The sequence below is a fragment of the Eubalaena glacialis genome, chromosome 3 (assembly GCF_028564815.1).
Source record: "Eubalaena glacialis isolate mEubGla1 chromosome 3, mEubGla1.1.hap2.+ XY, whole genome shotgun sequence".
Classification (NCBI taxonomy): Eukaryota; Metazoa; Chordata; class Mammalia; order Artiodactyla; family Balaenidae; genus Eubalaena; species Eubalaena glacialis.
The window spans coordinates 44,490,553-44,504,462 of NC_083718.1; the positions used below are offsets into that span (position 1 = coordinate 44,490,553).

The 13,910-nt window shown below is 48.4% G+C and overlaps 1 protein-coding gene across 3 annotated transcripts in view; it reads left to right on the top strand.

The window, feature by feature from the left end:
* VASH2 (vasohibin 2) overlaps positions 1-13,316 on the top strand; it is a 35,893-nt gene extending 22,577 nt beyond the window's left edge. For 2 of the 3 annotated variants that reach the window (XM_061185587.1, XM_061185588.1), the window contains one exon: positions 2,945-3,079. In XM_061185587.1, the coding sequence (XP_061041570.1) occupies positions 2,945-3,071 (127 nt within the window). In that variant the 3' untranslated portion in view covers positions 3,072-3,079. Of the gene's footprint in view, positions 1-2,944; positions 3,080-11,763 lie in introns of those variants that run through there. The other variant, XM_061185589.1, reaches the window with a different exon arrangement.
* The last annotated feature ends 594 nt before the right edge of the window (positions 13,317-13,910 follow it).

Sequence of the window (13,910 nt, forward strand, 5' to 3'; positions counted from 1 at the left end):
AGAAACCAGAGCACAAAAAAGGTTTGTCATCTTTTGCTGTGTCGTGTAGCTGGCCAGTGATGGCACTGGGGCTAGAACCCAGGTCTCTTGACTCTGGGAAGGTGGCGGGGGAGGGGAGCATTGGTTTTGTTTTTGGAAGAATAGGACAGGACCAAGTATTGTCAGTTCTGAGGAAGGTTTCCTGTTCATCTCCCCTCCACCTCCCACTGCCAATCCCAGGCTTCAGCATCTACAGCCAGGAAGGCCTTGGGCAAAATGACTGGAACCCAGGGTTTGAAAGGGGAGGAATGACGAAGCAGGAGGGTCAGGTGCTCCTGTAGCTGAAGGTCAGTCAGGGTGGTTTCAACATAGGTGTGTCCTTCTAGGGAGCAGGATGGCTTCAAGCCTTTCATACATGGCCTCTGACCCTGTTCCTACCCCTGATGCTGACGAGCACCCTTGACCCTGACCCTAACCCTGTCTCTCCTCCTCTCTGATTCTAACATCCATTCATTGCTGTCCCTGAACAAAGTAGCAGTTGTCTCACAGGACTATGGACATGTAAGCCCTTCCCAGAGGGTCATTTGGCATAGAGTGAGTGACCCAGAAATGGGAATCTGGTGGCTCCTGAAGCAGGGGAGTGGGCCCTTTAATCTGATTGATTATCCTTTCTGCCCGTGGAGGCCTGAGTCCTTTCCTGAGGGGCTCCCACTCTTCAGCAAACATTGAGCAGTCCATAAAGTCTTTCTCTCCCCTTGAGACTCTGGCGTCCAGGGTACATGAAACCCTAGGCATTCTACCTGACGGATTTATGCACAGAATGGCAGCCGTTGGTTTTTAAGGCGATTCCTGTCCGAGTCATTTTACTTGGATCCACAGGAACTTTGCAGTCCAAAATATACTAAGTTTTTAACCAGAAAAAGTTACTGTGATTGCCCAGGGATGGTAAAGCCAATAAGATCTTAGAAACTGGTTGTAGAGACAAAAGTCAGGATGACAAGCTGCTGGTGATGGTGGTGGTATTGGTGGTGGTTTGAGTGGGGTAAGAAGGTGAATTTGAGTTTGGACTGTGGACTTTGAGGTGCTTCTTAGGCACCCAGGGAGCGGGGTGTTTGTTGTAGAAGTTGCTGAAAATGCAGATCTGGAGTTGGAGGATGTTGGGAAATAGAGATCATGCTTTTAGAGCCATCTCCTCAGAAGTGACAGTTGAAACAACAGCTGGATAAATTTGCAAGGAAAGAAGGGAGAGAAAAGAGAAAAAAGAAGTGATGTCAAGGTCCTGAGTGGGCCAGAGGAAGAAGACCCAGCGTAGTAGATGTGGAAGAGATAGAGGGCGAGAGAAAGGATCAGGAGTGTGGAGGCGTACGCCTGTGCCCGCGGAAAACAGTGGGGAAGAGGGAGGGTTTAAGGGGGATGAGGAGGTAGAAGTTGACGACCGTACATCAGACGGCTTTGATCCTGCTGGGGAAGGAGGCCTGGTCATCTGGTGGGAGTGAGGAGGTGGGTTATCAGTACAGGGTGAAAAAAAGGGCTGCACACAGGGCCCATCTGAGGAGAGACAGAAGGATCCTATAACCCTGTTCTCAAGCTTGAGCAAACCTAGAACCCCCCGGAGGGCTTGTTCAAACAGGTTTCCGGGCCCTGCCCCCAGCCTTCCTGATTCAGCAGATCTGGGTGGGGCCTGAGAAGATGCCCTTCTCGCAGGTTCCCTGGTGATGCTGCCGGCCCAGGGACCACACCTGGAGAGCCACCGTTTGATCAGTCAATGTGGGAGAACTGATTTGGGGCGTGACTTTAAAAAAAAAACGGAACGTCAAGATGAAGGTCCTACGTCTGCTGAGAGGGGCGGATGAGGCCATTGAGTGTGGTTCAGGGGCTCAGCCCTGCCTGGTCCTGCCTGGGCCTCTGGATAATGAGGTTGCTGGGGTGAGGTTAGAGGGTGTGGCCAGGGCCTGGCCCCGTGGTTGGGCCCCACTGAAGTCACTCTGGGAGGAACCCAACTGGTCTTTCTCCTGTGGGCCAGATAGAGAAGTCCTGTTCTCAGTCATCCCCCAGGCCATGCCCCTGCTCTAATCTGCAGCTACTTTGTCGTGCAGCCAAGGCACGCAAGAACACCGGTGCCTGCAGAGGACGGCTGTTAGACTGCCTAGGATGTGAGTGCAAAGCCACCCTCTAGTGTCAGGGCCCACCCTCCTGAGGCGTGGGAGTGGGCCTGGGAAGGGGGAGAAAGATGAGGGAGAGGACGGTAGTCCCCGAGGGGTCAGGAAGGAAGACGTGCAGGGAGACGAGATTCAATTCCATCAGCCTCCTTTGTGCCCTGAATTGGTCCCAGCTGTAGCCAAGCAGGCCCCAGGAGCACACAGGTGGCGGCTCATGGTTCCGTGAAAATGTAAACTTTTCCGAAATGGTGAAGAGTGGCTGCAGCCAGCCTCTGAATCCCTTGGACTCATGACCCTTCTCCGCAGCCCTGTCTTCTGGGCAGAGCACTGGTTCCCAGGAGTCTTCCTTCATAAACTCCTCCCAAGGGTCAGAATATGGGGATTTGTTTTTTCACAATTAGGGCCAGGTGGCCTTGGTTGTTTGCCCATCAAGGGAACCCAGGTGGCTTGTGGGTTCTTATGGACAATTTGATATGAGCAAATCCAGTAAGACCACGGTTATTCTTGGTGGTGGAAGCCCCTGCCGCTTCTTTTCTCCTAGTGTCTGGAGGTCAGGGGAGGAATCTAGAGGGCAAATAACTTGGCTGAAGTTTCACAGTGGATGGAGGAGTTACAAGGAGGGAAGAGTCTCTCCCCGGTTCCTCCTAAACCCTGACTTCTGGGTTGCAGGGCTGGGTGAGGGATGGCAGGGGCCACCATGTAGGAAGAGAGGGAAGAGAGATGAAGGAGGTGAGAGTAAAAGGAAGGCTGTGAGAGGTGGGGACCACGGGAAGAACTGAGCACCAAGCCCCTCCATCCCTCTCCAGCTCCCAGCCTCCGCCATTGCAACAGACTAGAATCCAGGACAGCCTGGTTCCTAGAGGTGTGTCTGGAGAAAAGCAGCTTCTCAGCTTCTACCCATGGCCTTCACCAAGCAGGCTTTTCTCCAGGTAATCTTGCTTTTGGCTAGGAAAGTGACAGATTTGACTATGACCCAATAACTCCATCAAACTCTGGGCATCCTACTGTAGCATGGTCAGGACTAGGAAGGGTTTGGTGATTCTCACTGTGTTATTATTTCAGCATTACCTAAGGCCATCAAGTCATTTCTAAATGTGTTGGGTGCCACAGGGAAGCCGGGGAGTGGCCCGAAGGGTGGAAAATTACCATAACAGGCAAGAGGCCCATCAGCTGTGGGGCCCCAGCCCCTGTCTGTGTGTGGATAATTTTAGTGGCTTTATATCCCCAGCCACCACCTCCCTGCAGCTGGAGCTACTTCCAGCCCTGCATTCCTCTCCATTTTTGCACATGTCTGAATAATCCTTCTAGGAAGAAGGATCGGTGTCACTGGGTTGATGGAGAGTCAGCTGAGTGGGAGGAGGGCAAGTAGCAGTGACTACGTTAGTGTCAGCTGAGACAAAGTTTCAAGAGAGAAACAGGGACTCCTCCACCCCTCCACCCACGAGTCCTTTCTCGTACTCGCTGCTCCTCTGGGAGTGTTTAGAGAACCGTCCACACAGAACAGTCAGGCTGTTTCCTGAAGTTCTTACAGAGTCAGGGAGATGGAGGTTGAGATCTAGGTGTAAAAGCCCTGTTGCGAACTTGAACCAATTTCTCTACAACTCTGGGCCTCAGTCCCTGCTTAGCTCTTCACTGCAGGGTGTTCACAGGGGTTCTCAACAGGAGCCAGGGCGCCCCCTGGGGGAGAAGGGTTAGAAGTGCAGTGGGAGGGGAGGGTTTTGTGTATCACAGTGGTAACGCTCCCCATTAGGGCCTGGGAGCCAAGATGGTAAATGCCCTGCAAAGCTATGGACGACCATCCTCCCCCGTAAAGAACCATTCCACCTAAAATGCTTCCACTGAGAACCCCAGATGCTCCCTGGGGTCCTTTCCGTCTCTGACAGTCCACAGCTCTTGGCCTGCTGACTGTAGCCTGAACCCGGGGGAGTGGGGGTGAATGGACAGTGGTTTTCTGGCTGGGCTGCCTCTGTTCACATGAAAGCAGCTCCTACCAACTGGAGTGACCCCGAGGAGCATTCTTCTGAACTGGGGCGAGAGTCCCTCAGGACCCACGAGACCATCTTTGTCTTCTTTCCCTGTCTGGCTCCTTTTTTCCCCTCCGTCTCTGCTCTCTTCTTTGCTGTTCACGATTTTTTTTTTTCCTTCTCTTTGATTTCCCTTCTTTGTCATCTATCTCGAGGGCACTTCGTGCCTCCAGTGGGCTTTACTCACCCTGCTGGAGACCCTCAGGGTCGCAGAGGTTACTCAGCCCAGTGAGAGGTCTCCTTTCACTGCTGGGCCACAGCTGGATGAGGGAATTCCTGCTCCGTTCTATCACCAGGCTCATGAAGATGCCTCCAGGCAACTGGTTGAGCGAGGCCCTCAAGTCATTTCTAAATGAAGTCGTAATGTAGTCATAGGAGAAGCAGTTTGGTTCCATGATCTAATCACATCGAACATATTTTGAATGGGGCCCAAGAAGTCATTCTCTATAGACCCCAAATGAGAAAATCTCCCCAAGGGGGGAAAGGGGAAAATTGCCTTCACATGGAACGTAGCAGGGGCACAAAGAGGGAGAGAAAGCTAGGAAGGTTATGGAGGGAGAAGTAAAACCTCCACGATGATGTGGGGTTTCTTTCCAGGAGCCCAGAGAAGGTAGTCTCCAACTCAGCGGCCCGCCTTGCTTCATTCCCCAGGGGATTTCATATGGTCCAGGGTCCCCGGGGATGCTTGAAGAAACCAAGATGGAGTGATGGGCCTCATCAGGAAAGACTGCCTCTGGAAGAGTGAGCCAAGAGCCTCCAGAGCTGACGATTGAAACAGTCATGCCGGGTTGGGGTTCCTACAGGGGTTCTCTGCCATGGAAAGGGGAGGTGAGATCAGAGCCTGGAAGCTGTGCCCTGGAATCTCAGTGGCCCATGGCTCTTGGTCTCTGGCCAGAGCTCCTGCCTGGGGAGGGCTTGAAAGAAAGGGCAAAGGGCTGGAGGATCTCTTCAGAGCCACATCTCTCTTGGCTCAAGCCTGTCTGTTCACATAGCAGCCTCAGCTGTCTGCCCTGTCAGCTGCCAGCAGTGGTGCCTGCGGTCCTGGGAAGTAAGGAATGTGAGCGAGGCGCAGGACTGCCTTTGAATGAAGGTGACAGGTGGGAGGGAACCACCCCGCCATCCCAGTGTTCGTCCCTGAGGCGTACCCACATAGGCCGTGAGTCCTAAATCAGGGCCTGGCCTGACCTGACTGCTGCCAGACTAGACCAGAGAGGAGGGCCTGGGGTCTCCCTGAACTTGTGAACGCTGGGCCAACACCATCCCTGATTTAGTCCGTTCCACACCCTTAGCACTGAGGACCGAGAGATTAACATTGCTCCTTTACCATATATCCCTTTCTCGAATGCAGAGACCACAAGGATCACAGCTAAACTGGTCCTTGCGAGCGTGTGGTGTGTGGGGACGGTGCGTGTGAACACGGGCACGTGCACCCCGCACCCTGAGGGGTTGTGACCTCAGGGGAAACAGGAGCAAGAAGCGTGAGCAGCCTGACTGGTGGTCTGTGCGTCCCCATCAGGCGGCCCTGAACTGGACAGAGCTGGGCCCTGTCCCTGAATCAGTATCTCACACTTGTAGGGGAGAAGCAAGAGGTAAATTTCCACTGGAAGAAAGGGGAATGGATTCTGGCTCCACTGAGCTGCCGTTTGTCTTGGTAACCCCGAGACTTGCAAGGTGCTTGGCACAAAGTGCTGCTTAATAAATTCTTGTGAATGAGTAAGTAGCAAGCAAGTTTCAGGAGCCCTGCTGTCTGGCTGCCACTCAGGCCCTCTGACCCATCCTGCCCAGTGACGGCTTGGGGACTGGGGAGTTGAGACGCGAGGAGAGGAGAAGCCCCAGACACAGCCCTTAGTCAGAGGGACAGAAAGGGGACTGCGTGGTTTTAGGGAAAACCCTGTAGGCTTTTCCTCCACTTACTGCCTCTTTCCCGAGAGCCAGTGTCACACAGACCACACGCCAACTCGTTGTTCAGCCCCAGGATATGATGTTGTCCCCGCTTCTGTCCCCAGCATGCTGCCATCACTTTCTGGTTCTGATGCTTCTTGCGGCTTCAACACCAACATCCAATCTAGCCGAGCTCTTCCTCGGCCCTGAGGCTGCCTCAGGGTTTGTAAAAGACACGATGTGCCACCTGGAGATGGTTCAGTCTCCCCGAACTGTCAAAGTGTAGTTAGCGAACACTAGGGGGTGTGGTGAATAGCAGTGGCACGTCTCACAGAATACCTTCTCTGTGGAACAGTTGCCCTGTCCTCCGCCGCCCACCTCCCCCTCTGCACAGCTCCGCTGCGGCTGACTCCTGGGATGCAGGCCTGAGGGTGGGGCTGAGGGTGGACCTGGGACCAGGCCATCAAGCCGTCACCCTGGTTCACCCTGGATACAGTTGAGGCTGGGATTTTCCATTTGTGCTCGGAGAGGAGCGCCCCCTTTTCCATCCACAAAGTGCATCAAAGGAAACCTGAAGTCCCTACCCCGCTTCCCCTAAAATAGAAGGTGCCCGAGAGCTTTCCAAAGGAGAATCTTTGATTTCTTTTCCTTGTTTGGACTGGGGAGGGGTTTGGAGAAATATATTGTTCTAAAATAATAACCCTGGATCTGATGCGATGTTCTGGGCAAGCGCAGACCCAGCTGAATCATCATCCTGGTGCTTGTGTTTCTTAAAAATAAACCCCCTTGCAATATTCTAATTATAGCCAGGGGAGCACTTGGAAGAGGCCTCTCCATACACAATAGCTCCCCCAGCTCTGGCCCTGAGACGAGCTGGCAAGGACTGAACAGTATTTCTGGCTAGGTCCATGGGCAGGTGGCATGCTGTGATAACCCGCTTCTGCCCTTCGCCAGGCCAGGAAATTGTAGCCAGTGTTGCTGAGAAAGAAAAGGGTTTCACCTTACAGATAAGTCACCAGGAATCTCAGTTTAACTCATTTTCTGCCAGTGTTAACCTTTTTTTTTTCCTCTTCGGGGTTCTGGGCTCTTGGGGGGAGGTGGGAGGGGTGGAGATACAGAGGAAGGAGACAGCTTAGTCCCTTTCCATTGGAAGCCCCCAAGCTGTCTGTCGTTGCAGAACCACGTTCAGCTGTACAAGTAGGCAGGTTCCCCAAATAGCTTTCGGAGATAAGGTAAAGCCTGTCTTACACAGAAAAAAAAAATTCTTCCTACTTGTTAATTCTTCGAATGGTGTCATGGTGGCTTGAATTCCTGGCTTAGGACTTTGTTAAAATAAAAATATCCCATGACAAACGTACCAGAATGAAGTCCTATCAGCCGTTTACACGTTAGTCAGAACTAGACCAAAATTTATCGAGAGGGACAGGTGCAACAGTGGGGATTCACAGATGAATTTACTTGATCCCTGCTCTGAAGTTGTTTGCAGTCTCTGAGGCAGGCACAAGGATTATGAACCTTCGAGATTCTTTAGCAGATGTACAAAAGGAAACGCCAGCGCATACAGAGCAAGGAGCAGTGTGCTGTGGGGAGAGGAAGTCAGAAAATACTGCAGGGGAGAAGTGGCATCTGGGTTGGTTCTTGAAAGGATGACAAGAAGACATGTGGGAGGCATTCCAAAAGCCAAGCTGCAGAGGCAGGAGTGGCCTGATGTCATCTTCAGATGCTTGGGAGGGTACTTTGCGTGGAGAGCAGGAGGATGGGGGTCAGTTTGCATCTTGGTCAAGCACATGGGCTCTAGATTCTGGGGAAGAACTCTGGTTTCCACAACTTGCTAACCACACAACTTTGCTTTGAGCAAGCTTCCTAACTTTTAGTGCCTCCCTTTCTTTCTCTGTAAAATAGGTAGTAACACTATCAGCGCCATAACATTATGGTGAGAATGAATTCACCCATGTAAACTGCTTAGAACAATGCCTGGCACAGAGTAAGTGCCTAATAACTAAAAGCTATTTATAATGGTGATTTCTCGGCACCTGGAAGGCGTGGGGAACTGGTGGAAGTGATAAGGAAAGGTTTAGAAAAAGGAGGCCAAAGAGCCCCAAATTATTTATTTATTTATTTATTTTTGGTTACACCGCACGGCTCATGGGATCTTAGTTCCCTGACCAGGGATCAAACCCGGGCCCCTGGCAGTGAGAGCACTGAGTCCTAACCCCTGGGATGCCAGGGAATTCCCATAAGAGCCCCTCATTAAAGTGCATCTGTTTTCAAGGGTGCTGAGAGCAGAACATGGGAAAGGTAAAGGGAGAGATTTTCAGGGCACAGAAAGTTCAAAAAATATGAAAATTCTGTTCCTCAGGGCTGAGGGGCTCCAAAACGAGGAAGCCAGGAGAGTGGCCAAAAAGTGGCTTCTGAGGAGGTGGCAAGCGTGTGGTTTGTGCCTGTGGCCTGTCGCTGAAGTGACCCCAGGGAAGCCCTCGTTACAGGGCTGAGTGGGTAGGGTTTGTTCTCTCCTTGACCTACCCTGTCGCCTGTCCTGCCACTGACTTTCCAGCAGATGCTGTTGGTCAGAGGACCGAGGGAGAGAAAATAGGTCAGTGCAGATTTATCCCAACACCTGAGAAATGATATGAAGCTAGGGTCTTACTAGCATCATTCTCATATATGAAGGGCAGCACCTTTAGAGTCTCAGAAGGAGGAGAGGTGTGACTTAGTGTTGAGGAAGATGCCAGGCCAGGAAGAAAGCATGTGCGAGAAAGGTTCAGAAACTGGGGTGAGCTAATTGGTAGGTGCTACAAGGACCATGGAGCAAGGGATTCTCTTGTTAAGCACAAGGGACTGCTAAACTTTCAGAGGCAATGGGAGGTCTAAAGAGCTGCCATGGTGGAAAATTATTTCAATTGCTATAGGAAATGATCCCTATTGAATCCTTTTCTAAAGCAAGGAATGCACATGGGTACTTCAAGCTTATCCTTTGGCTAGTGGATTTTTTTTTTTTTTAATTTTTTTTTTTTTTTTTAATGCTATTCTTGTCTGCTTACATTCTTTTTTTTTTAATGTATGTATGTATGGCTGTGTTGGGTCTTCGTTTCTGTGCAAGGGCTTTCTCTAGTTGTGGCAAGCGGGGGCCACTCCTCATCGCCGTGCGCGGGCCTCTCACTATCGCGGCCTCTCGTTGCCGAGCACAGGCTCCAGACGCGCAGGCTCAGTAATTGTGGCTCACGGGCCGAGCCGCTCCGCGGCACGCGGAATCCTCCCAGACCAGGGCTCGAACCCGCGTCCCCTGCACTGGCAGGCAGACTCTCAACCACTGCGCCACCAGGGAAGCCCTGGATTTTTTTTTTTAATAAATTTATTTATTTTTGGCTGCATTGGGTCTTTGTTGCTGCGCGTGGGCTTTAGCTGCGGCGAGCGGGGGCTACTCTTCATTGCAGTGCGCAGGCTTCTCACTGCACTGGCTTCTCTTGTTGCAGAGCACGGGCTCTAGGTGTGCGGGCTTCAGTAGTTGCAGCACGTGGGCTCAGTAGTTGTGGCTCGTGGGCTCTAGAGCGCAGGCTCAGCAGTTGTGGCGCATGGGCTTAGCTGCTCCGCAGCATATGGGATCTTCCCGGACCAGGGCTCGAACCCATGGTCCCCCGCATTCGCAGGCGGATTCTTAACCACTGCGCCACCAGGGAAGCCCGGCCAGTGGATTTCTGACTACTGAATTTTCTAAAAGTGGGGCACACTGCGGAGGGGGGAGTAATTTACCTTTCTAACCACATTTACCTTAGGCTGATGCTAACTTAAGGGGAGTCCACTTGAGGGAGAAAGTCCCATATTAGCTATTTGTAAAGACAGCACCACGCCAGGCAAGGAGACAAAACAAACTTCTTTCAGGCTTTATGACAAAATGAACAAGATATTGATACATATGGACTGTGAACCTGGCTTGTCTGCAAAAACCCTAGTTCTCCCCACATTAGTTGGCCAAGGACTAGGGCAGAAATGTAAATTTAAGTTTGAATCCTCAAGCAAAAGCGTGCTCCCTTTAGCCGTCAACTCAAGAATGGCTCTTGCAGTGGTCCCTGGGTCCTCTACCAGGTCCTCTACCAGGCCTGAGGCAGTGGCTCTGTTTATAGGGAATGGCTAATCTCTAGGGCATGTATGCGCTGGAGGACACCATTGCCCTGAAGGTCAGAAGCTTTAGGCTCTTTGATACAATGAGGGGTGTAGGCAAGGAAGTATTGGGATTTCTACCCACAGTCGACCATATTTATCAGCATCATCTGTGTATCCTGGGCACCATGAGAAGATACACAAAGGAATGAGAGGCATGATTCCTGACCAATAAAGCAGGGCACGTGGTCCAGCTGAGAAGTAAGCCCCGTGCAACGGAGACAAGAAAGGTTACAAGTTATTTTAGTAGTGCCAAGTAGCAGGTCAGGGAAGGTTTCTGGACCACTTTGGATAATCTAGTTTCAGAGGGGATGATCATAGACTGTTAATGACTATTCAGAAATGGGACATCTCTGAAAACAAGAAAGGAAGGGAGAGAGGGAGGAAGAGGGGAGAAGGAGGGCCAAGGAGAGAGAGAATGAGAATGAGAATGTGAGGGGTGGTAGAATTTGCTGCTGAAACTAAGCCTGGTGTCCTTTATCGAGCAGCACCCTATGTAGAAGCTAGCTGTTGATATCTCGTTCTAGCAACACTGAATGAGTTGGACCACATTCATGCCAGGGGAAAAAGAAATTTACTGCTAGGAAATCTTTCAAAGGTATAAACCAAGAAACTTTTAAACAATTATATTTTCATTTTGGTCTCTCTCTTCTTTTTTTAACACTTAAGACAAGGTTCAAGTGTAACCTAAAAATGTCTTTGATCTTCTTGTAAAAACGTGAAACTTTTCAATTAGAACTCAGACATACTGGTTGACAATCTGGGTTATGTCTTACCAGAGAAGGTGAGGAGGAGGCTCATTTTAAAAATGGAAAAAATTGTGAGATAAATCATGAGAACACTTAGGTATGATTTTATACTGGGAAGTCACCTAGGAAGTATCTTTAATGAAGACAGATTATGTGCTACTGAATGATTTCTTTCCCCACCTTGAAGTACTTTCTTACGACTTCCTATAAATGCTTGGGTGTACTGTCATATTGGAAAGTGCTTGAGAAAATGTATTTAGGGAAGAGAGGTGATTTGCCACTGAATGATTTTCCACATTGACCTGCTTTTACAGATGAATTCTAAAAGATTCATCCTGATTTTATACCCTCAAGCCTGGAATAGTGACTGAGAATCTCCACCAGAAGCTGAGTCACCTGAGACATCTTGTAGGTGCTGGGCTTCCCCAGGGCACCGACACGAGGCGGCCAAGGTTTCTAGGAGAATTGGGTTCAGATGTTCAGTTCTACTGTAGTCAAACTTTTTTAGACCCTTGCAGGGTTTACAGAAACTAGGTTTCAGAAGTTACAGTGTGACCAAATTCAGGCTTAAAGTTGAACAAACTCATTCAGCAACCTGTAAATTTTTTTTGAACTCTACATTGAAAGCCTATTAAAAGGTTCCTTAAAACCTATAAAGGTGGACTTCAGAAACAAGAGGTGGAGTTGGGAGCTAAGGCTGGTGTGTGTGTATGGGGGGGGCGCAAATACCAAAAGGGTAGAGGTCCCTGACAATACTAAATGATCTTTCTGTATCCCTTCCCCTCTCGCCTACCGTCTTTCTTTTACCCTTAGGCCTGCACTGCCTGAAAAGAAGGTGGCTGATCTCAGCACTCTGAATGAAGTGGGCTATCAAATCCGAATTTAGGCCAGCCATACAGCCGGCAACAGGGCTTCTATGGTGCTTCTGTCTGCACTTTACCCAGCATCTTCAGGAGGAACTGCAACTATTTATTAAGAACTTGTGAATTTTATTTGTAAGGGTTCACTTGGAATAGACTCTGAGTGGGTGGTAACAAAACTTTAAAAAAATTCACGAAGGGACAACCATGAAAAGGCTAAGTAATAAACCCCACTGGGGTCAGACTGTCTCCCTCACTCCAGATAGAAAGGATAAGACCATAACTGTAGTTTTATATTTTTCCATTTACCTACATTCTTTTACTTGTTTTAAACAGCAGTAGTAAATGTTCATGAAACCCTCCCTCCCACTTTTGATATAGTAAGGTAACTCAATCAGTATTAGTATCTTTTTCAGCAATAACAGCGGCAAAGATTGGTGGAGTTTTTTTTTAAGCAGTCAATATTACCTCAGCATCTTGACATCAGATATGCAAATTTAATGGTGTTTTGTTTTTTTATATTCTATTTGTATTGTTTCCCCAATATTTTCCATGGGGATCTCCACAAGGTTTGGAATTTTTTTCCTGGTGCACACATGCGATGAAATTTAAGGTATTATATGCAAGTGTTTTACTAAAAAAGCACTGAAATTCTTCTGGCAATACGGGAAACCACTTTCAGGACCTTGGAGTTACTTCTTTCTTAAATCTTTCTTAAAGCATTCACTGACAGCAGTTTTTGTTCTTTCAAAACAAAACAAGAAAAGCACGTTCAGAAGCTAGTCTATGTTCTGTCACTAACATTTAAACTTTGCAGAGTCCAGCAAAAAGCACACAGGGTCATGAACTGTTACACAAATTTAGCAGTATTGCAATTACCTCTGACAGTAACACACTCAGAAAGGCACAGGCCAGGAGTAGATCAGTAGGTCTTGAGAACCAGCTAACCTTGCTGATCCCATTTCACCTGATTTCGAAACTCTAAGTCAGGCCTCGATTCTGAAGGACTCACTGTTGTTAGAGATGTGTTCTGATGTCTTATATTAAGACCAAATACAACACGATGTGATTATTTTCCAGTACGTTGCTTTTAGGTACCACTTCATGATGCTTAGGAACTGGTATTGGACAATACAATGAATTAGAGAAGCAGAACCTTTTTTTAATGGAAAAGTCTTCAGGTACAGTGTTACACCTTACAGTGTGATTTAGTCCACAGAGCACAGTATGAATATCCAGCCTGCATATGGTAGTTACAGTGTAACTTCTGGCTGCAGACCACACAGAATAACTCTAACAGCATACCAAGTCTCTATGTTATCAAGAGTACAGCTTCCGTTTCATTTGTTTGATCTTAGCAACCATGCCAACTCATGAAACCAAAAGGCATATTTAAGTGAAGTCTGCTAGTCAACAAAAGTGTTATTTCAGTCTCAGTGCTTCCCCCTCTGGTTTTCTTTGACTGAAGTGTACATCTCAATTAGATTAAAATACAGCATAAGTTAAAAATTCGGAACATAACCACTTTCCTCAAGAATAGTACTATCAGTTAGCAGAGTTTAAAATGAGTTATCTTTAATCTTCACAAGATGAACCCATTTGCAGCCTCATGGCCACATGTATTTAGATGTTTGCAGTCGCCAGTGAATCATTCATTCTCATTCTAAAACAATACTGACCTAGCTCGCTCTCTAGATGAAATACCATCATCTGTTTATCAATCTGAAAATATTATATCCAATAAGTAGACTACTTACAACATTGCAATCATTCTAAGAGCTTGGAATAGGATTTTCCAAGTATTAAGTACTGTCCAATCTAAAATATGGAATGCCAGTAGTTGCATAGCCTCTTGTTCCCCACAGAAAAGGGGAAAGGAATAGGAATACAACCTGTTTCTAATATGCTGATGTATAAGCCTTAAAACTGCCAACTGGCTTGATGATTCAATTAGTAACCTGATTTATTCCACACTCATTTTTTGATTTTAAGATTCATTTCCCCAAAGCAAGAGTTAGTCACAGAAACATGAAAATTAAAATGTTCTTGGTTGTTATTCTATTTTTATTGCCTATAGAGTATGTTAATTTCTAAAAGATA